General features: G+C 42.2%; 1 protein-coding gene across 5 annotated transcripts in view; it reads right to left on the bottom strand.

The window, feature by feature from the left end:
- The window catches only part of PTPRU (protein tyrosine phosphatase receptor type U), a 385,271-nt gene that overhangs the window by 80,733 nt on the left and 276,860 nt on the right, over positions 1-27,678 (bottom strand). For all 5 annotated transcript variants that reach the window (XM_087939817.1, XM_087939815.1, XM_087939816.1 and 2 more), the window contains exons 13-15: positions 26,271-26,307; positions 22,052-22,190; positions 2,799-2,953 (exon numbers count right to left, since the gene is read on the bottom strand). In XM_087939817.1, coding sequence (XP_087795943.1) covers positions 2,799-2,953; positions 22,052-22,190; positions 26,271-26,307 — 331 coding nt within the window. The remainder of the gene's footprint in view (positions 1-2,798; positions 2,954-22,051; positions 22,191-26,270; positions 26,308-27,678) is intronic.

Here is a 27,678-nt window from a genome sequence, read left to right as displayed (position 1 = left end):
CTTTCTAGATTGTGCCTCCCCCTGGCTCTTTCTTTCTTTTCTCCCATTTAAGACCCAATTTTCACCCCAAATTGGCTTTGAGTTGTGGACAGAGGAGCTGTTCTGAAATGATCAAGGTCACAATATTTTTCTCTGCAGTGGTCTGTCAGCTGCCCAGTTTAGGTACATAGGCACTTGCAGAGAAAGGAAGGGAAATGTTGTAAGCTCCTTAGAAGCTCCTGCAGATGGGCATGTAAGGTTCAAATAATAAAAAAAAAAAAGAAATATAATAGAAGCCAGAGCAGGTAGTCGGGAAGAGAAGGGTCCCCCCCCCCCGCCACCCCGCAAGGTTGGCAGGAGATGTTGTTGGAATGAGATGGGAGTAGACAAGCTGTGGAGCAGAGAAGGCCAGGACTGGGAGAATCAAAAGCCAGAAGATCTGGAGAAGATCCAGGAAAGGGCCTGAGATAATTCAAACCCAAAGAAGAACGTGCAGAAAAGAATCAAGAGAAAAGAAAACGCAACCCTGGACTCTACATGGGGAGAGCGCAAACTCCAACTGGTTCCGGTACCAATTAATTAGGCAAGCGTGTATTAAGGGGAGAAGCTGTTAGCATTGCTAAACCTGCAGATAAAGTAGAATGGGAAGAGGAAGAAACTAGCAGACAAAGCCATTTGCATTATAAGCAAAGTGATAGAAATCTAAACCACTTAGTAAGGTTCTAAGAATTAAGTTAAACAGCTATTCATCAAGGAAGAGCCGTGGTGGAGCAGTGGTTACTGCAGGGCTAAATCATTCCAGGAGTTCAATCATGAGTGGCTCTCAAGGTTGATACAGCCTTCCATCCTTCCAAGCAGAGAGAGGTAGCATTCAGCAGGTTCTGACCAGTTCTGGAGAGCCAGTAGCAGAAATTCCAAATGGTTCAGAGAACCGGCAAATACCAGCTCTGACTGGCCTCATCCCCATCTATTCTCTGCCTCCCATTGAGTCCCGGCTGATCGGCTGGGTCTTCTTTTGTCGCCCTACACAGGAGAACGGAGCTGGAAAGCAGGTTAGTGGGGTGGGGAGGGAATGGGGATTTTGCAGTATCCTTCCCTGGCCACGCCCAGCAAGCCACATCCACCAAGCCACGTCACACCCACCAAACCACACCCACAGAACCAGTAGTTAAAAAATTGAATCCCACCACTGGTTGTAAGTGTGAAAAACAGTCATAAGTCCCTTTTTTCCAGTGCTGTTGTAACATTGTAGTCACTAAATGAACTGTAAGTACAAGTTGGACACAAATAATGAGGAAGTTTTTCCACTTTCATAAAGATCCTGGAAAAAGAAGCCTTTTAAACCTTTTAACAGTTTATAAAGATTGGACCACAGGCCTAACTCAAAGAAGAGTTGAAGCCAGAGAACTAAATGGGGGGAGCCTTAAAAAAATGTGAGGTGGCAATTTTAAGATAAAGGGTGGACTGATTGCACAAGTGAGCTGAGAGCACAAGAGTATGAATTGTAATCAGCCTTATCAGATAACACAGTGTGCACAGCCCAGAAGATTAGTACTGACAATTTGAACTGATAACACTTCCAAAGAGCCAACCAATGTTAAAATTCATGAAAATTCAGGTAGGAGTGTACTGGAAGAGATCCAGGACCAATAAATCTGCACTGATATTTTCTTTTTTCCCTTTAACCTAACTCTCACAGGAAATTGAATCTACTACTGTCAGTCGAAATTTTGCCCTAAAATTAGCAGCAATGGAATCAGAGAGGCGTCGAGACAAACAGGGAGCCCGAACCATGCATGATGAAATATTCTATGGTCTATGATCTATGATCTAAAATGTGCATAGAGAAGCAATGGGGCAGAATTTTGGAGAAACCAAATTTTTCCAGAGAGGGACCAGATTGGGAGACTGCATATAGTCCCAAACTGGATGGTGGAGGAGGAAAGAGGTTTAGGATGAGCCACACATCCTAGAATCCCTCAGGAATATCTTAAGTCGGATATAAGGTTGTAGCTTTAGTTTGGCAAGATTCTATCAGGTGTAAGCAAGGAATGGACTTGATTGGATTTCACTGGGTCGTCTCATGTAATCAAAGCTCTGCTCCTTTTTTACTTATGCCGCAATTCACATAAAAAAGGCTTTGAATGCATTCATTGTAGCTTTAATTCTGACTTTTGGGATACCCCTGCCTGGCAGGCAATCCCTCTCATAACACTTAAGGTCTCAGGCTAGAAACCAGGAGACTGTGAGTTCTTGTCATACTTTAGGCATGAAAGTCAGTTGGGTGACTTTGAGCCATTCATCAGAAGATGGGGAGTTCTAGTCCCACTTTAGGCAGGAAAGCCAGCTGGGTGACTTTGAGCCATTCATCAGAAGATGGGGAGTTCTAGTCCCACTTTAGGCAGGAAAGCCAGCTGGATGACTTTGAGCCATTCATCAGAAGATGGGGAGTTCTAATCTCACCTTAGTTTTGAAAACTATGGGACTTTAGGTCAGTCCCACCCCACCCACCCCTCTCTCTCAGACCAACTCATCTCACAATGTTGTGGAGAAAATAGGAAGAGGGAAGAGTATTATATATGTTTGCTGCCTTGAGTTATTTTCAAAAATAATAAAATCAGGATATAAATAACTAAATAAATATAATAAATAAATAAACCCACATATAAAATTCAAGTGCAGAGCCCAAAGAAGCTTAACTCTGGCTCTAATCCTAGCTTCATTGTGCTACCAGCAGAAGAACCAATGAAATCTATTTTGTTCTGCAATATAAATTTCACTGCTCCACTTTGGAATCAGGACAAGCATTTGAAACTGACCTCTGTTGTAATTGTGAGTGTCCATGAAAGATAATCCCAGCCTCTCATCTTCCTGAAGGGTACTCTGGTCTGTGAAGCTCTGGTCAATTGCACTCATCATGTGTGTTTTCTCATTGCGGTAGTTGATTGTGGCTTTGGTCATGTTGACAGGTTTCCTAGTGGAAGATTACAAAGAAGGAAAGTAGGCAAATGTTACTCTGTGCAACCCCCTTTGAAGGATCTCTATAAGCAGATTCCTGAAGGACAAAAAGAAGAGGGGGGAAAAAAGAGAGGACAAAAGAGTTGGGGTTTCTGAAGTTGGGGTGGACGCATACCTTAGAAAAGTCAAGAGGCTGAGCTCCTTGACCGCTTTGAAATTTTTTCAATAACAGAACTACCTTCAGAATTAACAGAATTCCCGCCCAATTCATGCCCTGATACCATGTTTATGGGTCTAATCACTTTAAACTAAAGCCATATTAATTTTTCCCAAATCGGATTCCTCCCCAGGCATGTTTTCCCAATTGCTACCAGAATTCCAAGCACAGTAATTTATTATTTATATATTCATTCAATTTCTCTCCTGTTCCCCCCATTTTACAACAATCCAATGAGATAGGTAACGGGGGCGGGATAACAACTGCCCATTTACTCCGTGAACCAATGTTGTTGTCAGTCTAGATCAGGGGCCTGCAACCTGTGGCTCTGGAGCCACATGCGGCTCTTTTGGCCCTCTTCTGCGGCTCCTTATCAGCTGATCACACCACTGGCTGGCCCCTCCCCTCCCTGTCACTCCTTGCCTGGACTGAGAAGATAAGGGAGATGGCGGGGGATGGAGACTCGCTCCATATTCCAGAGCAGGAGGTGACTGGGTGGAAGTAAGTGACATCAAGTTGGCCACGCCCACCCAGTCACACCCGTTATTAAATTATTGGCTCCTGGTGTTTTCTTTTCTGTGGGAAACAGGCCCAAGTGGCTCTTTGAATGATTAAGGTTGCAGGCCCCTGGTGTAGGTTTTGATGGTTCTATTTTAAAGGCTGAATCTCCAATTGATCCTTGACCTTGAACACAAGGACAGCTTGGGCAATCTGAACTAGGAATATCACACTACAAAACAGGGGTAGATGTAGGCAGCTTTACTGATACATCTGTAGAAAGGTGGATTTATACCTCCTCCTGTAGGCCTCCTGTGGTCTCTGGATGTCAATTTCTCTCTAATAGAGTTTCATCCTCATCAGTAAGAGGATAGCTAACTCATCACAACTACAAGCTGGCTCTTTCTCAGTAATCTGCCTAGAATACTCCAATTACTTTTTTAAGCCTTTCATGTGGCCAAAGTTTTCAAATTATGTAATGACATAGGGGAATGACCTTGAGGGACAGGGCAAAGAAACTGCAGCCCAGGGAATGGACAGATAAAAAGCAGATGAGTGGGGAATGTGAGCAGAGGTGGGATGCTGGGGTTTCGCAGGGGTTCAGGAGAGCCACTAGCTAAGATTTTGTGCAGTTCGGAGAACCCCCAAATCCCACTCCTGGATGGCCGTGGCCCCCGACTCTGCCCAGGAGTCCCCATGCCCCTGTTTTGGATGCAGGTGAGTTCAGGGTGCATGTGGAGGCTCAGGGGAGGGCGAAAAACTGGCCTCCTGGAAGGTCGGGAAGGCCAGAAATGGGCCCGTTTCCAGCTTCCAGAGAGCCTCCGGAGCCCAAGGAGGCCCTTTTCGCCCCCCTGGAGGCTCGAGAAAAGCCTCTGGAGACTGAGGAGGGCAAAAACGCTCCACTCCACCCTGGTGCAGGAGACCGACTAGGCCATACCCACCATGGCCACGCCCACCCAGCAACTGGGCAGAAAACCCTCTGCTAAAATTTTTAAGACTCTCCCTAGTTTTTGGAATATAAAGGGGACAAGGGAAAGAAGCACTTTCAGACTGGCAAGAGTCTGTTAATGTAGCTTTACAATAAAGTAAAATTAGCTCATCTGGTCTGGTTTGCAGTAAGGGTGACAAAACTAACATTAGCTTCCAATACATATGGAATGTATTAACACGTCATCGTTTTTGTGTGTATTCCACAGTTCACAACAAGAACTATGCCGCATGTTTTGCATTCATGTCCGGGATCTAATTTAAAACATCGACACATTTGGTTTGGTCTTATCCTACCACTGTCACATTTTGGTTGAAATTAATCTGACTGACAGTCAGGGCTGAGGTTGATTGTTGCTTGATCAAAACGATTGCTATCAAGGGCGTAACCTTTTAAACTAGTTTTCTTCAACCTGGCTGCCCTCCATATGTGTGGCTGTTGCTGAGATGCCTAAGAAATCAAATGTACGCATCTGGAGAGCAGCCATATTGGAGAGAGCTAATCTAGTTTGTATCTCTAGCATATGGTTGTGGTTAATATACTGAGAGTTATGGGTATTTCACACAAGGAATATAGCCAAAAGTAGTAGTATTTCAATATTGGAAAGATACATTTGCCCTGATTGGCAGCATTGGATTTTTGATCTGTGTTCTTCGTCAGTATTTGGACATGTTCTGTTTCAATAGTGGCACAAGGAACAAATGTCAGAACAATTAGATCAACAATTCTTATTTTGTGCATGATTATGTATTGTGTAATACATATATTTCTCTGTATTATATTTTGGGTCTACCCTGATTATCTTACAAATTTAAATGTTAAGTTCTGATATCTAAAATCTGAAAGAGTCCTTTGTTTTGTGAGTATTCCTATACACAATGCAATGAATTAACAGCAATTTGTCAAGATTAAGGGACATGTCTCTGGATCAAGAGGTATTACAAGATAAGTAGGGCAATTTATATACTGATAGTTGTATAAATCAAAATATTTTCAAGGTGACAAAACCTGCATGTTTTCCTCAAAGCTAATATTCATTCTGCAGTTGGTTTATTCCAGAATACCATATCAGGATTCCCACCCTTAAAATTTCAGTCTTCAAAGACGTGGATGGAGGAAGGATTATGAATAAGACTACATTAAGGACTAAGTAATAAGAAGCCAATTGATAAACATGGCATGTAGATTATCTCCTCATTCCTGCACTCTTTCCAAAGGCATTAGCCCAGTTAAATTACACTAGTAATATAAAACAATATTTCTCATATTCTCTCTATGTTTTTCACTGAAGATTTATCAAGAAATCTTGGTTCGCATGTCCATAAAACCATGACATAATTAGATTATTTTGGCCATACAATGCACAAAAAGCCCAAGAAAAAACAAGTCATAGTTCTAAACTGTGATGGATGGATCTGCACATCATGCTAAAGCAGTGATGGGATTCAAGCGGTGTAACAACTGGTTCGGTGAGCAGGCAGCATTTGAAAACCGTTCATTTTCAGCTCTAAAACTTATCTTCTACTGCAGCCCTGGTGAGTAAAACAGCTGATTCGTGCGGCAATCCGCTGTGCCATGCGAATCAGCCAAGCTGCAAAACACAGAAATATAGGACTAGGACAAGAGGCAGGTGGGTGGGGCCAACTGATAGCCGGAACTACTGGTTCGTCCGAACCAGTCCAAACCGGCTGATCCCACCCCTAGGCTAAACCAAAACAGTATGATTTCTGAATGAAACCATATTCCTTTCCTTAAAAGCTCCAGTGGAAGAGAACAATACCCCACGGAATGATAGCGCTGAGAATATATCTATTTGGTGCGTTAAAAACCTATTTTAATGAAGCTCTTCTTTCCCTTGGGTTCTTAAAAACATATTGACAGACAATATGCCGCATGAATCTGAGGATTGAGGCCACTTATCAAAAAACAAATTTCTCAATCAAAGCCAAGACTCGTATACGCCCCCTAAGTCTTTTGTAAGTGCAATCACCCACTTTTATGGCTGTAAAAATATTCTAGAGCCTATAACATTGCCTCATCTTGAAATACAGCACTTATGTCTGTTCAATACTATTGATTCTGCTCCCAATGTGATTTTAAGCATGGACAAGTTCTTCGGCTACCTACATTCAAAGAGTCAACTTTACATAATTTGCTTTTCATGGCTCCCAGCTGTATTAAAACTTTTGCTTCAATTCTTACAGTGAATTTTCAGTCTGAACATCAGTCAGTTAAAAGCCAAAATTCAGGGCTCACAAAGCTTTATTCTTTAGTTTAAGCCATGTACCTTGGGATTTTTATTGTTTAGCTGCAATATATATATATCTCTCTCTCCCTCTCTCTCTCTCTCTCTTTGAATTTCTGGTGCAGGGAAAGAATAGGGAGAAATGATGCAGATCTTATTGCAACCCTACAGAAACATCCTATTTAAGTATTATCTATTCGAGTTTGGGTGTTCAGGCTAACATGGGAATGCTCGGTCCAAGAAGTCCTGCTGGTGGTGTCAGTAAAAAGAGTTAGTTTACAGTATAATTATTCCTAACAAGAGGTTTTCTACATGCAAATACTTTTATGTCAGCTGAAATTGTTTACTCTCAGGAGTCCATATAAAAGCAAAATGTAGAGTTAGGTACCACACTGATTTCATGCAACCCTTGAAGTTATTTTAGTTAACAGCAGCAGCTCAGAAAACTTCACGCTCTTTGAAATTTATGGAGGTTCTCACCATCCAAGTCATGGTTGTCCCGAAGGTGCTTTTTCTAATGGCACCTGGACTTCCTTGAGTTTTTTTTTTCTTTGAAAATGTTTTCCTTCTCATCCAAGAAGCTTCTTCAGTTAGAATCTGGATGGGAAGTGAAATTTTTCAAAGAAAAAAAAAAATCAAGAAAGTCCAGGTGCCTTTTGGAAATGAACCTTTGGCTCTTAAAAATTCGACTCTTGAAAATGTACAATAGGGGTGTCAAACTTGATTCATTGAGGGCCATATCATTGGGGAGGCCGGGAGAGGCATGGCTAGCTCAACTCATGTCGGGGTGCCTGTAGTGGCCCAAGTGTTCTGCCAATGAAAATGGGCTCCCAAGCTCCATTTCGGGTTATGACGGCCTCCTGCAACCCTCTACCAGCAAAACAGCTTGGGAGTACCACTTGTGGCCCTTGCAAATCCGTTTTTGGCTGCAATGGCCTCTTGTAACCCTCTGCCAGTGAAAATGGAGCTTAGGAGGGCCACCGTCCCCAGCTCCGTTTTCGCTGGGAGACGCACTGCGGGCCAGTCCTTCACTGTTTCCAGGGCAGCCCTGCATCCAGCTCCCGGGGCCTTGAGTTTGACACCCCTAAGGTAGAAGAAAGCAGGCTCGAAGAATTTCCCAGTTTCCCACACATCTAGAGATGACAATGAACTTGGCCAAACTCAGGATTGGAAAAGAATGCAAAGACCTCGTGACAACTGGTTTGAAATAAAGAGCTTAAGGCCCCCCAAAGATTCTCCCTCTTGGAACAGAAATGAAGGGGCCTTTTCCAGCTCCCACTGTCACCTGCTGAGACTCACTGTCAGCCCCTTTAGCTTACAAACATCCAGAGGCCCTAGTATTTAGGAAGAAAAGAATTGCTTCAGAGATCAGATGGTCAGCAAGATATTCTCTTCTGTTTGAGAGCCTGGTGGTGTTGATCAGAATTATGGTGATCCAGGTATTTGCACTGAAACCGCTGAATTAAAGAGAATAAATGAGTTGTAATAACATGTAACGGTCCATAGCTAAGGAGAGATATGACAGGAAACCCCAAGGCAGGGTGCAAGGGGTTTGCTAAATATGTTTCTTTCTAAACATGCTTCTAAATGTACCTGGCAAATTATGTCCTTGAAGCAGCTTCTGCTTTTCGTCTACTTTCACGCCAATGGCTATTTTCCTGCTTGTGTAACCAAATACATATAAAGGTATGCTGAATTAAATCATCTGAGGCTCTTCGGCTTTATGGGAGGACCCACCTGTGCCAATTCCGAGCAAACATGTGACTTAGAGAGAATTGAACTCTGCCTCTTTGTTCGTGCTGGGCGAGACCTAGATTGCCTGCGTGGAGACATGTGTCCAGGGGCCTGCTACAATCTCTACTTCAGGGCTGTCAAACTCCTGGCCCATGGGCCAGATACATCACTCACTAGCCACGCCCACACCCAGTTTAGTGATGGGGGGAAATCCCAACGTGTCATGTGATGCTGCCATGACAACATGAGTTTGACACCCCTGCTCTAATTGGTTTGCTACCTTGGTTTTGGTGAGAGAGGTTATGGTGGTTTTCTTGCGGACATTTCATTACCACATTGGACAACATAATCAGTGCTAGTAGTGACGATATTACCTAATTTGGTAATGAAATCCACCAAGCTCAGAGAGCGCCAAGGACTCCAAAGTTCAACGCTTTCAAACCAAGAGAATATTTGTGCGGCAGGGATCGGAACAGGACAAAAATGGGCCATGCAGAGGCCAAAATAGGGCGTGTGGAAGCAGCAATAGGTGATGGTGCTCCCTGCAGCCTGAAACAGCTGATAGTCAGGAGGCTGATCCAACCGACAATCAGCTGCTTGTGCTAAATCTGTGCTGAAGTTGACCAGGCTGTTTGCTTTTTTCTGCAAGGAGGCAAATTGCTTGGAGGTAGAGGCCAAAGGGTGGGGGGCAGTGGGTGGGCGGGGCTTCCGCAACATTTGCTGTATAAGACACACAGACATTTCCATCCACTTTTTTAGGGGGGACTGTGTGTGTGTGTGTGTGTGTGTGTGTGTAAAAAAGTCTTAGGGTAAATGGGGAAGGGGAGAAATTGGGGAATGCAGAGGATTTTTTTCTAGGTCTTTATTTCCTTTTAACAACTTTTAAAGTAGGTAGGGTCACACCGAAGTATGCCATTTACGGATTAAGGAGATATATGTGAGGGCTACTGTGAGTACAATTGGATTGATTTGGGAAGGGAGCACCATTTCTTTTGGAAGAAACTAGACTGTTTCCAAAACTTGGCTTTCATCCTGTGCAAAACAGGTTCGGTGGAAGTGGAACACATCACGCACCCTGGACCTATCTAGCTTTCTAACAGGAATCTTGATTCTCTCCCGCTGCAAATACATCCCCATCCCTCTTCTGAAGCATTTCCATTATATTTAAGTAACATTCAACATCAGAATTTCTGTACCCACCACCCCCTAAAGGGGTGGGTGGGTGTCTTTAAACATTCACGTGACAAAGAAAGAAAATAGTTGGCAGCAGCAAGCAATGGAGCAAGGAGAACTGAATGAGAGAATTACTTACGGGTAATAGGAATAAGAATAGTAGTTCCTCCTGGCAAGCGTGCAAACAAAGAGAAAAGCAGATATTGCATAAGCAGCTTTTTTTTCTTGGCAGATAATAAAAGAAAAGATGGGTTATTTGGACCAAGCCATTGCCCATGCAAAGAGGTAGAGGAAGGGGTGCTAGGGGAGACAGAGGGGCGGGGGAGGGAAGAAATATTGAGAGAGGGGATGGATGGAGATGGCAAGTAGCTCTCATAGGTCCTTGCTGTCAGGCAGCAAGCAAGATTCCCAGCCAAAGCTTTAGATAACAACTTATCACCCTAATTAAAAAAAGAAAACCTTATGAGAATTAATGTGGATATTTTGTAAGAGTGGTGGGTGGCTTTTCCAGATGCCCACTGGGGTGCGCGGGGGGAGAAAGACAGAAAGATGGAAAGAAGGAAGGAAGGAAGGAAGGAAGGAAGGAAGGAAGGAGGAGGGAGGGAGGGAGGGAGGGAGGGAGAGAGAGAGAGAGAGAGAGAGAGAAAGAAAGAAAGAAAGAAAGAAAGAAAGAAAGAAAGAAAGAAAGAAAGAAAGAAAGAAAGAAAGAAAGAGCATAGATCATTCCTCCTTTATCTTGAGGAAGAAAAGAAGGAAGTGAAGGAGGGAGGGAAGGAAGAAGGAAGGAAGGAAGGAAAGAAAGAGCACAAATCATTCCTCCTTTATTTTGAGGAAGGAAAGAAGGGAGGGAGGGAGGGAGGGAGGGAAGGAGGGAAGAAGAGGGAGGGGCAGGGACAAGTCTGCCTATCACTGCTTTAACCTCACCCACTTCAGACAGCTCTTAAGAAATGACAACACCACCACCCGCTTGACCAGCTAATCAGATTCCTTATTCCCCAAAAAGCTTTCCATCTTCTCTATTGTCTTAAAACTCTAGGAAGCCATCTTATTTCAGACAAGCTTAGGCCATCAAGCAACAATGAAAAAAATCAGGTGACCTGCAATGTCAGAGATATGTAATGCCTGAGAGCGGCATTTCCCAACTTTGGCAACTTTAAGAATGGCTGGCTGTAGAATCCTGGGAGTTGAAGTCTACTCATCTTAAAGTTGCCAAAAGTTGGGAAACACTGACTTAGAAACTGAATGGCAACCATCCCCCGCTGACCTGGAAAAACTTTCTGTTCGTTGCATTCAGGTAATCCATACTTAACAGATTAACAGAGTCGGAAGGGACCTTGTAGGTCACCTAGTCCAACCCCCTGCCCAAGCAGGAGACCCTACACCTCTGACAAATGGCAGTCCAATCTCTTCTTGAAAGCCTCCAGTGATGAAGCTCCCACAACTTCCGAAGGCAACTTCTCTTCCATGGGTTGATTGTTCTCACTGTCAGAACGTTTCTCCTTATTTCCAGGTTAAATCTCTTCTTCTTACCTTTAAAAAAGCTGGAACTGTGAATCAAGAGGTACCTGGACATAGCAACAAATAAGTCCCTGGAACTCTCCTGAGCAGCACCACTGAATGTTGGGGGCTTAATACCTGCTTCCACTGACTACATAATAGGAAACATGAAACTGCAATCTCAACCTTCATATAGATTTAGCAGGGGTAGGGAAAACACAGCCAGCCAGGAAGCCCAAATGGAAAATAATTCTATCTGTATGATGCAGGCAGGATCACCCTAGGCACAGTAACCTTTTCTGCCCTTTGCAAGAAAATTAAGTATAGCTACAGGCATCCAAAAGATTGATCGCCCTGCTCTAAGGTATAGTAAAATAACTACAAGTGGCAGCTTTTGCGCTAGATGCAACCCTCCCAATTAATTAACCTAGAACATGAATATTTCAACCTTCTCGACTTCTTTAGCATACCTAGTTAAAAAAGAAGTAGTAGTAGTATTGGAGGAACTGACAGAAACCAGCCAAATTTGCCATGTGGAGAAGATCTGATTTCTAGAAATCTGTACAAACAAAAAGCAAAAGCACATGCCTTTGCTTATTATAATTCACAACCCAGAAACAGCTAGAACATCCTCATTTCCTTCCCACAACAATTTCATAAATATCCCTCTTTTGTTGAAAAATAAGCAGCAATTCAGCCATGGAACCACTCCTGAATTGCTAGTAATACTTGGTCCATTCTATCAAATAAATACCTAGAAATAAAGTATATGGTGCAAACTAGATATAAAATTGTTTAAGTTGATTATCTGTCTCTCTTTCTCTCTACTAAACAAGTGGCATATCTCAAGTGCTGGTAAAAAGGTTGGTAAGATATCCACTTGAAGGCCTTGAATTCAAGAACAGTGCATAAAAGCAACTTCATATTTTCCCATATCATATGGGAAAAAACTGATGGAGGAAAACAAAACCTTCTTATCAGTAGCATAATCATCATTCTTGGTAGATGCTTTTGTCCACAACACAAAATGGGAAAGCGGACATCAAAGATTTGCAAAATAATAGTCACTTTCTCATTGGCATTATTTATTGCCAATAGCAATAGCACTTAAGACTTATATACCACTTCACAGTGCTTTAGAGCCCCCTCTAAGCAGTTTACAAAGTCAACATATTGCCTCCAACAATCTGGGTCCTCATTTTACCACCTCGGAAGGATGGAAGGCTGAGTCAACCTTGAGCCAGTGAGGATTGAACTGCCAAACTGCTGGCAGTCAGCAGTGAGCAGAATTAGCCTGCAATACTGCATTCTAACTACTGTGCCACCACAGCTCAATACATAATACTCAGTTGTCCTTGTTGAACACTGTGGCTAATTTGACCTTTCACTTAGATGATAGAATCCCACTACTACCTGAATGCACATAATGTAGTTTTGGACAAAATGATGCTGTCTTGTTTCACACTTCTTTCTCCTCCAACCCTTAGCTGCAAATTTTCCTATTTTCCATGCAGCATCCAACATAGCATCAGTTCACCTGGGCACTATGGGTGATTAAAATGTCTATGCTTGTTCCCAAAATCCATAACTGAAAATGGAGATTTCAGTATTACATTCAAAACATAAATATGGGCTCAGTTCCACATTGTGTTAGAAAACTAATATTTTTTTAAAAAAAATGAATGAAATCTCTTCTGAATTGGTACATGTACCTCTACAGAAGACACATGCCCTGTGATTTGATGCAGCACCAAGCCAAAAGGAACAAAGAGACATATCTCGTTCACACAATGTTGAGCCTTTGGATTTAGACTCTGCTCTGTGAAATCTCATCAGATGCCTTTTCCCCCTTCCCTTTCTCTGTGTCAAACATTTATATTAAGACTTAAATGGTGGCATCATCCTGGGGAATGGCAAAAGAAGCACACAAAATATTTATTGACAGTTTGGCAGACAATCCCAACACATTCCAAGCATGTAATTATTCCTCATCAAGAGAAACAAACCAAAACGCATTAATGTTCCTCTACTACATGAAATGTCATCTGGTTTCTATGCTTCTATATAATCACACTCTGTGCAATATGACTAGAGCAGCTGTTCCCATTTAGTCACCCTTAAACCCAGGAGACCCAGTTTTGTTTTTTAAAATAAACGTACAACTCTGTTTTTCTCCTCTTTCTGTTCCTCTCTTTGGTCTTTCCCTGGTCTTCCCAGCCATATTTAGCTACATAAAAATAACAAACGTTTTTATATTTACTTCAGTCTTCCTCACGCTGGACCTCCTCAGATATTCTGGCCAATAGTTCCCACTGTGTCCTTGGACACTGGATATCCTGTGTTATATTGAGACCTTAAGTATTTGTAGAACTAAACCACCACAGAGATGTAATTTAAAGGAGACTGATCTAACAGAACTTTCCCTGGGAACATTAATCTTTTTTCTTTTGATTATCCAGCCTAGTTATGTAGACTGAGAAGCTTATGGACTTCTTGATTCAGGTACTTCAACAAGATGTTAACAATAAAACACATTCAAACAGTTGAGCCTATTGAAATGCACTTGAGATGAAATGAATCAAATTGGAAATTGGATATTCAGACGAAGAGTTCATGTATACATATAAACAGCAACTTTTTCACTAACATCTATTTAATGGCCTTGATGGTGCTGGTGTTCCACGCTATAACAAATCAAAGTGGACGTGAAAGGAGGACAGCTGAGTTGATTTATGGTGGCAAAAAATCAGGCGCATGATAGTACATTTTCTGACTAACAAATTGCATTAAAAGATATAAGGTTTCATGTTAGTTAGACATGGTGCTACCAGAATCCTAATTTTCAGTCAAAGTAAGAGTGTGCTTGTTACTCTCACTCCAGAATTTTGTGGATACACAAGACCACTGTTCTGACCAAGGCTTCCCGAGACCATAATTAAGCACACGCTTAGTTAAAACAACTCCTGTTTTATTTCAACGCTGGGAATTATGTTCATTCCCAGATGGTAATGAGTCCCAAACGGTCCCTTCGAGATAAGCACCCACCTTTCTTTCCTTTGAATTGCTGCCAACAGCTAGAGTGCCAAATGAATTATAGAAAACCAACTACAAATTCCACACAGAATTTCAATAATTAATCCGAACAGAACGAACGACTGCTTCCTGCAAAGGTTTCTTTACCTTTGCCTGTCCTTTATACCTTATGGGTGGGGCAATCACCTCCCAGCCTTACTTAGCTGCTCTTGCCTTCTAGCAGCTCTGTGCATAAGCGCACTAGAAACAGGCTCCCCTTGTTCCTCAGCCTTGCTGCTGTCAGATTCTGAAGGCTCCAGAGTCAGCACATAACTCCCAGATGGTCCTGGCCCCATCTTTGCATCAGACGCAGGACCCTCATCCGAGTCCTCTCCAGACTCCCAGACTGATCCCCCTTCTTCCCCACTGCCCGATTCCGCTACCGTCTGCACAGGCTGCCAGCGAACCACAACAGCCACAACACAATCAGTCCCATAACATTTGAGTTTCATACTGTATCATATTTTCCATTTAAGATTAAATCTTGATCTTCTGGTCAGTTCCAAGATAAATGGCTCCAAATAACAAATGTTCAAGGTCCAAGAGTATGATCCAGTTCCATTCCATTCTATTGTTTTGTTCACACATTTATTTAGAAGGAAAAAGACTGAATTCAATCCACCACATCCAATATAATATACAGCAGAGAGCAATCCATAGGACCTTTGTGCGTATGCAACTCTGCTCCACTTCTGCATCCTGCTAAGAGATTTCCAACAACCTGAACAATTGGTTTTATCAACAACTGGTGGGCATCTGACCGACTTTCCTGCCAGACTTTGATCAACCCACTCTGAGCCTTATGCAAGATCCACAGTGAGAAAGTTTTAGTTTGGTAGCAACCCAAAGTAGCATCAGGGAAGTATCTTGATGACACTAGCAGCTGTATCCAGGACAGCTCTCATATCTAAGCAAAAAGCTGACACTGGTCTCTTACCGCTCTCACTGCTCAAAGCCTTCTGGATTCATCAGAATCAGAAATAGCTTGCCTGCAATACTGATGGTTCCAAAAAAGCTCATTTATGAAGTACACATACACTGTAGAATTAAACTACAAAACTCCGCTCTAATTATTAATGTCCAGCTTACAACTACCAGATGTAGTTTCTGGCTACAAGAGTTAACAAGTGAATGAATTCATCCTTTTTTTCTTGGACTCAAATGAAATTCTTGTTCCCAGAGTTAAGATGGGCATTATGCAAATGTAAATGATGAAATGCTCAATAAATACTTTAGGACCCAGTTATTATGTCCAATAATCCTGGATACTGCTTCTTCTTATTGCAGGCCCAAATATAAGATAGCCTTTGCCAATGTTGTGCCTCCCAGATGTGTTAGAGACGAGAACAACATTCTAAAGAGTTTGGCCCATAATTCTTGCTGCCTACATTAACAGAATAACACAATTGTAAGGGACCTTGGAGGTCTTCTAGTCCAACCCCATGCACAAGCAGGAGACCCTATACCATTCTGGACAAATGGCTGTCCTATCTCTTCTTAAAAGCCTCCAGTGATGGAGCATCCACAACTTTTGAAGGCAAACCATTCCACTGATTAACTGTTTTCACTGACAGAAAATTTCTCAGTTCTAGGCTCGTCTCTCTTTGATTAGTTTCCATCCATTATTTCTTGTCCTGCCTTCTGGTGCTTTGGAAATTAGGTTGACCCCCTCTTCTGAGGTAGGAAACTCATAAAAATGGCGTGCACAGATTTAACATAGTTTTTATAGAAAACTCCTCAATATTCCCCCAACAGAGGGGAAAAAAAAATCAAATGCCAGCCTTGTGGCCACCAAAAGATTGCCAGGAACACCAAAAAAAGGAGTCATGATAACATGGAAGCTCTCCATGGTCCTGATTTCTAATTTCAAATCACCTCAGCTTTGTTCTCATTCATGTAATATCTAATTTCCCATGGTGAATACTATCCACTGATAATGCTCTTGTTATGGGCCCCTTCAAATGTTTATAATTATGTCTAAGCCCTACACACCTAAGAAAGACAAGTAGGGAAGAGCATGCTAGCTGGAGCCCTCTCTACCATTCTCAGTTTGTTACTCTCTATACATAGACAAGGACAGCTCAGTTCTGCATTGTGCATGAACATTTAGTCTATTGATTTTCTCAATGAAACAATCTCTCTTCCCTCTCCCACTCCCTGGAGATCCCCGCACTTTTAATTTTCAGCCAACAACAAGCTGATGAGACAAAAATGGGCTGAAAAAGAGTGACTGACTGAAAATTATCCCGGGATCCTCCATAGATGAAAGTCCTATGCTGCTTTTCGCTTTCAACTTCATACATATGAAGAATTACGGTATTACGGAGATTCTTCTCTTTTGATGGAGATTCTGCCTGTAATTTCATCTTTACTTTTCCATCTTTTCTAATTGTGGATAAAACTTACTTAATTATGACAATCAAAAGGATTACAGATCAGACCACCTAGTCCTTTCTTGAATTAGTTTGAGGAATGCTTTGAGACTCTTTCCATGCCTCTTCTAATATAAATGCACAGGCAGAAATATGGAGCCCTGTTTTATATACATTTTTGCCTCGTAGTGTTGAAGTGTTTTCTCTCCATGGTTGAAACACCATGACACTGTTGGCAAAAAGTCATTATCAGTGGGAGACTCTCAAGTCAATTCTCTCCCAGGTCAAATTGGGAAACACATCCAAATTCCTGTTCCCTATAAAAAAAAACCTGTCTACAACTTCCATACTACACAAAGAAAAGATGTGTAATCTCTTATGTACATAGAAGATCACCACATTATCTCTCTGATGGACATCTCTTTGGGTGTATATATCAAACCTGGGCAAATTGGCATTTTGGAATTCTGCATTCAATTGGTGGGAACAGAAATGTGATGAATGTTCTCTTCAACCTCCCTTTAGGAGAGGAGAATATCTCCAAACATTTCTCAAAGACAGAATTCACCCTTTGCAGCTATGGAAAACACTCCAGAGAGAATTCACTCTTGATGACTTGGGATTTAATGAAAAAGAGAGAGAGCCATAGAAGCAGTGGATTTCTACACAGGAAAGACTGTAAAAAAAAGTTTGCCTTACTTACCCCTTAGCAATCTCCTACTGAAATAAATGCAAGAACTCCATGAGGATTTCTCAGAGATTCCTTTTCCCCCCGCTCTGAAGTTATTTTTTAAAATTTATTTATTTATTTATTTTGATTTGTCGATCACTTACAAGATAATAGGTATAAGTATATACATAGTTATGAATACATGAAATGGGTACATATAACAAAAATAAAAGAAAAAATAGGTAATATCACACTACTAACTAGAGCATACAAAACATTTGCTAGACCAATACTCGAATACAGCTCATCAGTCTGGAACCCGCACTACGTATCTGGTATTAGCATAGTTGAGAAAGTCCAGAAATATTTCACAAGAAGAGTTCTCCCCTCCTCTACTCATTGCAGAATACCTTATGCCACCAGACTTGAAATTTTAGACCTAGAAAACCTTGAATTACGCCATCTTTGTTCTGATCTAAGAATGGTATATAAAATCATACATTGCAATGACTTACCTGTCAATGAATACTTCAGCTTCAACCATAACAATACAAGAGCACACAATAGATACAAACTCAAGGTTAACTGCACCAAACTTGATTGCAGGAAATACGACTTCAGCAACAGAGTGGTCAATGTCTGGAATATTCTACCTGACTCTGTGGTTTCTTCCCCAAACCCCAAAACTTTAACCTTAGACTGTCTACTATTGACCTCACCCCTTTCCTAAGAGGCCTGTAGGGGGCGTGCATAAGTGCACCAACGTGCCTACCGTCCCTGTCCTATTGTTTAAAAGGAAATTTCTTTTTTCATCAGAATGGAGAGCTTGCTACAAAAGAACTTCTTATTCAACACCAGTGAACATCACAAATATTGCCTTAGAGGCAAATCAGAACAATGGAACCTCTAAGTTGACCGATATGATATCAGACTATCCAACACAATCTAACATTTCCAAGTACTGATCCCAAGACTGTTTATATGCCAAATACTGCATGCCACTGAGTCTCTCCCTTTGCCAATCTAGGCTGCTGCTGCTCCTGCTTGAAGGAATGCACGAGAACTGACCTTATTAAAAACCAGCATAAAATAATACGCTACATCACATTTGATTCTAAATTACTAGCTGGGAGTGACAATCCTGCAACATGCCTCCACAATTACACACACACAAAAAAGTTGAAATTCTACGGCACACCAGAGATGGAACTTGGCATACTGATGAAGATGTATAGTGAAAGAAAAAGAGAGATCACCAAATGGCAATTGAAAATAAAGCTGGTTAAATCCATTGATTAGTTAAACACAACAATATCTGTTCCATGGGATAATCCAACATGACCCTTTTCCATTCTAAGCCACTTTTGACATCAGCAGGATGGCAGCTCCACCCAGCCCCAATTTAATTTCTGGAATGCTCCCATTAGTACTTAAATTTAGCCTTTCTTGATAGAAATTCTAGGGCTTGCAATCCCAGGAGATTTACAACTGGGGCAGCTTGACTTGTTGGTCAGGTACAAAGAGGCTGGAGATGGAGATAAAATGTAGGGGAAGGAGTGGGAGAGTTAAAAGAGGGATTAGCCTAGAATCCCTACATAGCCACAAGTGGATTAAATTCAACCCTCTTAAATTTCCTTGAGCCTCATCTGACCCCAAGTAGGTGAAAACTTTGGGAAAATTCTTGTACATAAGCATGACTAGAAATACATCAGTTTAATTGGGCCTTCATGTGTGAACCTGATCTTTTACTCCTGACATAAAATGACTCATAGAGTATGAAAAGGAGCAAAACAACAAGGAGAGAGGCAGGAGTATAAGCACGGGAGAGATGGGGGAAAAGATTAAGAGTGAGGGAGACAATGCTTACTTGATTTGTGTATCTGTTTGTGATTGTATGGTTCGGGGAAAATAGGAGGGAAGAGAGGGAGTTTACTCATATGCTTTGAAAGAGGACCTGTAGTTACAGGGAGGTAGGAATTGCGGAGAACTGTTGCAGTACAGGGGAGGTATTACAACAATAATACCACAATTCCTACCTTTTCATGGAAAATGAGAAAGAAGCTTTCATTCATCATTCATTCGTTCAATTTATATGGCCACCCATGTGATACACATGACTCTAGGAAGCTAACAATTGAAACAAAAACAGAATAAAAACACAACAAATGAACATTCTTGAACAAGGCATCAAGTTTTTAATGCCCTGTAAATCTGGCAAATTTGGAAGTATGTCCAAATCAGCTTCCTCTATGAAAAAGAGAACTTTCCCAATCCTCCCACTCGGTTTAGGGCTCAGCCTCACTTTATTTTCACTGATTCAAAATACTTTCCCACCCAGTCTTTAGTACTGGCAGTCTAGTCTTTACAGCTCTGCCTCTAAATGAGCTGTTAGTGTATAGGCCAGGGTGTCAAACTCAAGTTCATTAATAGCTGCATCAGGGTTGTATTTGACCTTAGGGAGGCCGGGGGGCATGGCTAGCTTGATGTCACTCCTGTCAAGGGTGCCTGGGTGCCCACTCTCCCAGCAAAAATGAGCTTGCAAGGTGTGCACACGGCCCTGCTGACCTCCATTTTTGCTGACAGAGGGCTGCAGGAGGCCATCACAGCCGAAAACAGAGCTTGGGAGGGCCGTGCACGGCTCTCCCAAGCTCCATTTTTGCTGGCAGAGGCACCATGGGCCACTCCTTCTGTTTCCAGGGAGGCCCCACAGGCCAGATCTAAGCACCCCATGGGCCAGATCTGACCCGCGGGCCTTGAGTTTGACACCCCTGATACCCTATAGTAGTGTTTCTTGACCTCAGCAACTTTAAGATATGTGAACTTCAAGTCCCAGAATTCCCCAGTTACCATTCTGGCTGCAGAACTCTGGGACTTGAAGTTCACATATCTTACAGTTGCTGAGGTTGGCGACCACCGTGCTATATCTTTAACAATGGTTATTCCCTATCAAGTAACATTATTAAACCGTTTGCATTTATATTCTGCCATAGTCCACTGACTATAATTCTGAAGGTAGAAATTTAAAATAATTCTACCTAGATGTATTTTGGGATCTGATTTTGGATTTGAACCACAGAGGAAATCTTGGTGGGCCATTGAATACTAGCATTTAAAAAGAATAATTTAAAAGCCTATCTTGGTAACAGCAGCCCTATTTCTCTTTCACCTCTCCAATGTTTGTGAGAAACTGATATGAAAAAGCAAGCAGCTCTCTCCAATCACTGGAGACCGGTATTATCAAGGCAAACCTTTAATTTTTTTAAAAAATGCTGCAAAAAAAATCACTTAGACACTTTGTGCGTTAAACAAAACTAAGGATCTAATCTATGGAATGCTTTTGGGGGAACTTAAAAATAATAATTTCTCCTGAAAAAAATGGCAAGACCTCATAAGTGGCCTTTCAAAGCAGCAGGAAGAATGAAAAATGTCTTAAGATGCATGAAATGGCTGCTGGAAAGAGAAAGGTTCAATTAGAGCAGGATTAAAATTGCATTAAAGATACGAAAGGAAGAACAGAAAAGAATATAGCCAGACCTCCATGGACCTTCCAATGTGCGTATGAGAGAGGTTTTGCCATAAGAGTGAAGAAAACACACTTTCACCCTGGAACAGCTTTAAACCAGCTTCAGCCTGCTTGAATAATAACAAGCTGCCATTGAGATAAAGGTTATGTTATGAGGACATGTCTTCAAGAAACAGTGAAATACTTTCATGCTGTGACAAATAAGCCCTGCTCTGATCAAAAAGAATAACAGAGTTGAAAGGGACCTTGGAGGTCTTCTAGTCCACCCCCCTGGTCAAACAGGAAACCCTATACCAATTCAGACAAATGATTGTCCAGTCTCTTCTTAAAGTAAGAATAAAGAATCTAGCAAGAATGAAGCAAATGTACTATTCAATTGTATTAAAATGTAGGGCTATGCAATGCCCCACATCAAATTCAGGAGAATTACGTTGAAAATCCCTGGAAACAACCAACACAGCCACCTTCCTGGGATATTGTAAAGCAGCCGTATCTGCTTCCATAATCACGCAGCGCCTCTAAAGTGTTGCATACAGAGGGCTGGGTTCGTGTTCCTCAGATTCCACAGCCTCTCTTCCGAGTTCAGTCCGAAGCATGGCACAGATCTACTAAGAAAATTTGCCCGAGATGACCTGATTGCTGTGGTGGGATTCCACATTTTTTTCCTACCTGTTCTATGAGAAGAGCGCTTTGCATTGCGTGCGCAGCACTCAAAAACCGCCCTCTGTGTCAGCGCTGGTGAGGTAAGCTGTATTTTTTAGTTCCGCTGAGGAGTGGCAACCTGCTCTGCTGCACGAATCAGCTGAGTTAAAAAAACAAAGGAATATAGGACAGGGAAAGGCGGGGTTGGGTGGGTAGAACTGGCCATAGGTAGTATTTGCCAGTTCTCTGAACTACTCAAAATTTTCGCTACCAGTCCGCCAAGAACTCGTCCAAACCGGCTGAATGCCACCTTTGCCTGATTGCCTCTTCCCTGAGGTAAATACCTTCTTCCATTAGACCGACCTGCTCATCTCTAAGAGGAAGCCGAGTCAGATTTGGCTGTGAAGAGAGAGAGGTTTGATGGAAAGGGAGAGAAGCTGCCTGCATGACAGCGAGAACAAAGTCCTCAGCATGCTTCCTTACCCTTTCCGAATGACAACGATGATTGCCCCAAGGAGGATGATCAATACCACCAGTCCTCCAGCACAGATGCCCAGGATGAGGCCCATCTCCTCTGAGTGCTGGGAAACTTCCAAGGGACGCTTGCTTTCTTTACAGGCAGCTGTAGGGGATAAACAGCAAACAGGTGGGTCAAAAGAACCTGAAAATAAGAGATTATTCATGGAGCTTTACGGAGTGATGGTGTTCTTATCAGTTTAAATAAAATAGAAATACATAAAAATGAAAATGGGGAATTCTTATCGCTTAACTAGAATTAGTAGGAGACACTTGGGCTATTGAGGCAAGCTCTGCTTCACTATGGAATTCCAATTATACCAGGGGTGGACTTCAACAATTTTAGCAAGGGGTTCTCTGCCTGGTTGCTGGCTGGGTGTGGCCATGGTGGCCGTGGCCTAGTTGGCCTCCTGCACCACAGCGGAGGGTTATTTTTGCCCTCCCCGGGCTCCGGAGGCTCTCTGGAAGCCAGAAACGGGCCCATTTCTGGTCTCCTGGAACTTCTGGGCAGCCCATTTTTTGCCCTCCCCAAGCCTTGACGCGCACCCTGCACTTACCTGCACCCCAAACGGGCTGTGTGGGGACTCCTGGGAGGGGAGGGGCAGGGAGGGCGGAGCCAGCCAGGAGTGGGATTTGGGGGTTCTCTGAACTGTGCAGAATCTTAGGGGCTCTCCCGAACCCCTGCAAACCCCTAGCAGCCCCACCCCTGAATTACACCCTCCTTAAGAGATGGCTTTTCAGTTTCTCCTTGATTACATTTGCTGGAGGAAAACCCACACCTGTTCCTCATCAAACTTTCCAACAATTAAGAAACTTTCAACTAAACCCTGGAGTCTGATGTTCTGCTCTCCGGAGAGATAAAGAACGAGAGAACCCCGTGTGAATGCTCATCTTGCCTCAAAGAAACATCCTCTTTCAGTTTTGTCTTCTTGAAGCTAAAGGTTCACCCCTGGATTTCAGTGATAAAATCCAAGGGGCTCTAGAACCATTAGAAGGATGCTTAAGGCTTGTATGCAATCTGCAGACCACCCAAGAAATTGTAGATAAAGGAAGCTCTGTACTAAATAAGTGTGTCATCAGTTTTAAAACTGATACTTCTTTCCATAGCAACTTTTCATTTTCTTAACCATGTTACAGCTGTTGAGTATATTGCTAGACTTGCATATAGCTACAAATGCTTCTCTGATTACTTCTGTTGATAATAGAAGTTATGCTTTTCCACTACCAAATTGGAATTATCCTCCAATTATATACATGACTGTCCTCCCATAACACTATTCTCAAAATGTTGAATTATCTCAGTGTAACACTGTAGTTGTTATTTCTGTAGTTCTCAGAGCCAAAGAAGGATGAAAGTGTCACATTCTGAATTATTTCTTATTTATTTATAGAACTGACTGCTTACTCCAACAACCAAATCTGAGCCATGCATCGTTGAGGCAGGACAAGGAGATGTTTGATATAGATAATACATATATCACTTGTATGGTTGACATTTGAAGAGCCATAATGTTTTCCAACCTAGTCAAAATTTGCCTAGAGATTCTTGGGTTTTCAATTAAGTCACAGGCAACGGTCTTCTGAATTGACATGGTGAATTATTTAGTACTTGATGTCATTGTTTTGATGATACTTTGAACTGCCCTTGTGAAAATTCGGCAGCGATCATCCATCTGTGTCTCTTTCGCAATTAAAAGCAAGACACACAAAACCTCCAGCCATTGCCCCTGGCTTATAACATGCCCTTAAATGAGTTGAATCATCATCAAGAGGAATATGTCGTTTCAAAGTTTCTGATGAGCAGATTGAGTTCATAGTAATAGTGTTTAAGGTACATCTTCTGCATACATGTTGATAAGAAATGGTTTTTATTTTAAAGTGGGATTGAATACAAAACTAAAAAATCAACCATTTTCATATCCTGAATCAAAGGAACAATACATTAAAAAATGACACTGAGGAAATGCTACGCACTCCTCAAGGGCAGCCCCATGTAGAGCACATTAAAAGTTACGGTAAAGGTTCCCCTCACACATATGTGCTAGTCGTTTCTGGCTCTAGGGGGCGGTGCTCATCTCTGTTACAAAGCCGAAGAGCCAGTGCTACCTGAAGAAGTCTCCATGGTCATGTGGTTGGCATGACAAAACGCTGAAGGCACACGGAACGCTGTTACCTTCCCACCAAAGGTGATCCCTATTTTTCTACTTGCATTTTTTACATGCTTTCGAACTGCTAGGTTGGCAGAAGCTGGGACAAGTAACGGGAGCTCACTCCATTCCGCTATGCTAGGGATTCGAACTGCCGAACTGCCGACCTTTCTGATTCACAAGCTCAGCGTCTTAGCCATTGAGCCACCACATCCCTTATGTAGAGCACATTACAGTAATCCAAATGGAAGGTGACTAAGTCACCATGAGCCAGACTTCCAAATCCAGGAATAGATGTGATTAGCACAGCCTACAGTAGCCATGACTCCTCTTCAATAAGGGCCCATAAGAACCCTCAGATTGTGTCCCAACTGTGATGTGCACCCATAGGCAGAGATAAAGATGGAACATCTCCAGATCCAGGTCACCAAGGATGATATGCCTAAATATCTTGTCTTCCATCATATAAGTTCTCTGCCACTCAGTCTACACTACAGCCTTCCTGGCACTCCCAACTTCCTTTCCATTCTACAGGACAGGATCCTTTCATTCAGATTGAGAAATATGGAGAAAGGCCAGCAAGCAGCATCCTCTGCCCCTTCCATCAAGAAAACCCAAAGCCGCTACCAGAAAATATCAGAAAGAATATTTGTGAGGGCGATGGGTTGTTCAAAAATGTGATAAAATAAAACAAATAGATTTAAAAAAAAACAAATCCTCAAGGACCCTGATAATAAGATTGAAAAAGAGAAAACATTTCACCCCACCATTAAAACTGCGTATCACAAAGCCAATCGCCCATCACAACATCTTTCAGTGAATTTGGGGATTTCTCCATTCCCTTTGTCTAGATTGTTCTCTTTCTACTCTTATTCTCTGCTGGCATTTGGATAGCAAATTCTTTGTAGGCATGGACCTAATCCTATAGTATATGGTGATCTGTAAAGAACCCTGTATACCAGGAATCAGCAATCAAAATTTTAGAAATCCATGGGAGTCCCGAATCTGTTTTCTGCAGCTTTTGGGTGTCTCTTTCCCCATTGCCCTATCAGTTCTGTTGAAAATTTTCTCCAAAATTTAAAGAACCACCACCAGGAAATACTGCCTCTACAACATGTACAGAATAGTTTTGCTCATCTTGCATTACGGTGTGGTGTTGGGGGTTTTCAATTCAATATGCAGAGTGTGAAAGATGTGTGTTTGTGTTTATTTTCATGGTCATGATGTGCACTGAAGATGGTGTTTGATTTCGTTTTACGAGGTGCAATGACAATAAAGTAAACTAAACCAAACTAAATTATCACCCAACCATTGCCTCATCCTTGATGCAGATTGTTATTATAGATTTCTTTTAACAGCTGAATTTTAGAGTACAGTAATTTCTCCAAAGGCTGCCTTTTAGGTAGAATAAAAACAACCCTCCGAAAAAGTCTTTGCTTTTCCAGTGTCCCTGAAGAGCCATTCAGATGACTGCTGGGGTGTTTTGGATAATGTCTGGGGAAATGAGTTTTGTACGATTCAGACTTCAGGAGGGGAAGGGAGGAAAGGAAGATGCAACTGAGTGTGTGATGAAAGCAATCGTCCTACACATCTAAAAAACAGCAGAAGACTTTTTAGAAATGGAGGGATTTCACAAAGTATAAGGAGGAGGAGGAAGAGGGGGACAGTTTAATGAAGTGGCAAAGGTATCTGCCTAAAAACCAGGGGCCTGTGAGTTCTAGTCTTTCCTTAAGCATGAAAATCACCTGTGTGATTTTAGGCCAGTCTTTCTCTCTCTCAGTCTAGAAAGAAGGCAAGGACCAACCACTTTCAAAAACCAGAGCCTATTTTATCTAGTGGCGAAGGGACGAGACTAGAAACCAGGAACCTGTGAGTTCTAGTCCTTCCTTAGCCAGCTAGGTGAGTCTCTCTCAGCCCAACCCATCTCATAGCATTGTTGATATGACGGAAATAAGAAGTGATAGCATCACCTTGAATTTACCGAATTTAAAGGCAGGATTAAAAAAATATCAAATAAACAAATATATCAGAATATTTACCTTTCCGAGCTATTCGGATACAATTCAGCCTAGTTTCCTACAAAAGAAGAAAAAGATAAGTAAGGTTTTATCACATCTATGATCTCTTTGACCTGCTACTGGAAGTGAAAGATATCAAATCTAATCTTTATTACGGCCATACATGTGAGGAAGATCATAATACTCAGAGACCTATTTCATTTTTTATTTTTTGAGGAAGGGATGAACATGCTGGATATTGTACAATTCTCCAGGGTGGCTGCAAACCACTGAATATAGGTATTCTTTTCTAACTATCAATGGTACATGTATCTCATACATGACTTTTGGTGCTGCCTTTCCCTTTTAAACCAAATGAAATTACTTTGGGGGGTGGGGGGGGGGGGTAGGGAGGATTGCAAAAAACAAAACAAAACCATTTAGGACTTCACTACTTCCTGACAACTTGAAGTAAAAATCATTCTCAGATCTTTTCCTCAATGTTTTGGAGACCCACCACTGATGCTGTGCTGGATTCACCAGTGGCCTGGCTTGGTATAAGGTGTGTGTGTGTCAATCCCGAAATTGACATATGCGTAGCTATTTTATTTATCCTTATTATATATTCCTTTTCTTTCTTTCTTTCTCTTTGCTGGTTATGGGGGGGAAGAGTTCCAGGCTTGCCACATTCCTAAGGTGGGAGGAGTGGAGATAGAGAGAGTTGTTTAGGTTAGGTGGTTCTCCTTCCCGCGGGAACAAAAACTGACTCTGCTGAGACCTGGGGGTAGAGATTGATGACACCAGGCAACGTTGATTTACTTCTCTTGGGGAATGTGACTGTTGGGGGCTGTTTCTAATTTCCAATATTATGTGGTGTAATTCCGAGTTGTGTCAGATCTGGAATTATAACAGACTTTGTCAATTTGATGCTTACCCAAATAAAAGAAATTGTTTTGGAAGATGGACTTTGCTCTTTTTTTAAAAAAATGGAGTTCATCACTTGGAAAGTTGACACACATCCCTACCCAGAGTATCTAAACAGTGGTCCCCAACCTTTCTGGCTCCATGGACCACCAGCCAAAATGGGGGGGGGAGGGGAAGGGATGGCATGCAATCTAGCTCCCGCGCATGCACAAAGGAAGCTTTGCATGCTTGCCCACCACTTGTATGACCCAGTTCCCAATGGACCATGGACCAGTACGTGACCCAGGGGTTGGGGGCTCTTGACCTGGAGCTAAAGAGAAATTTCCTGACTGTGAGAACAGATAAGCAGTGGGGTGGTTTGCCTCCAGCCATTGTGCTCCCTCACTGGAGGTTTTTAAGAAGAGATTGGACAGTCCTTTGTCCAGAATGGTAGAGGGTCTCCTGCTTGAGCAATGGGTTGGACTAGAAAACCTCCAAGGTCCTTTCCAACTCCATTATCTCTGTCCTTCTTCATCTGCAGACGTCA

This window comes from Pseudonaja textilis, chromosome 10 (assembly GCF_049901715.1).
Source record: "Pseudonaja textilis isolate UNSWEBS1 chromosome 10, rPseTex1.2, whole genome shotgun sequence".
Classification (NCBI taxonomy): Eukaryota; Metazoa; Chordata; class Lepidosauria; order Squamata; family Elapidae; genus Pseudonaja; species Pseudonaja textilis.
This window is presented reverse-complemented; position numbering and strand designations above follow the sequence as displayed.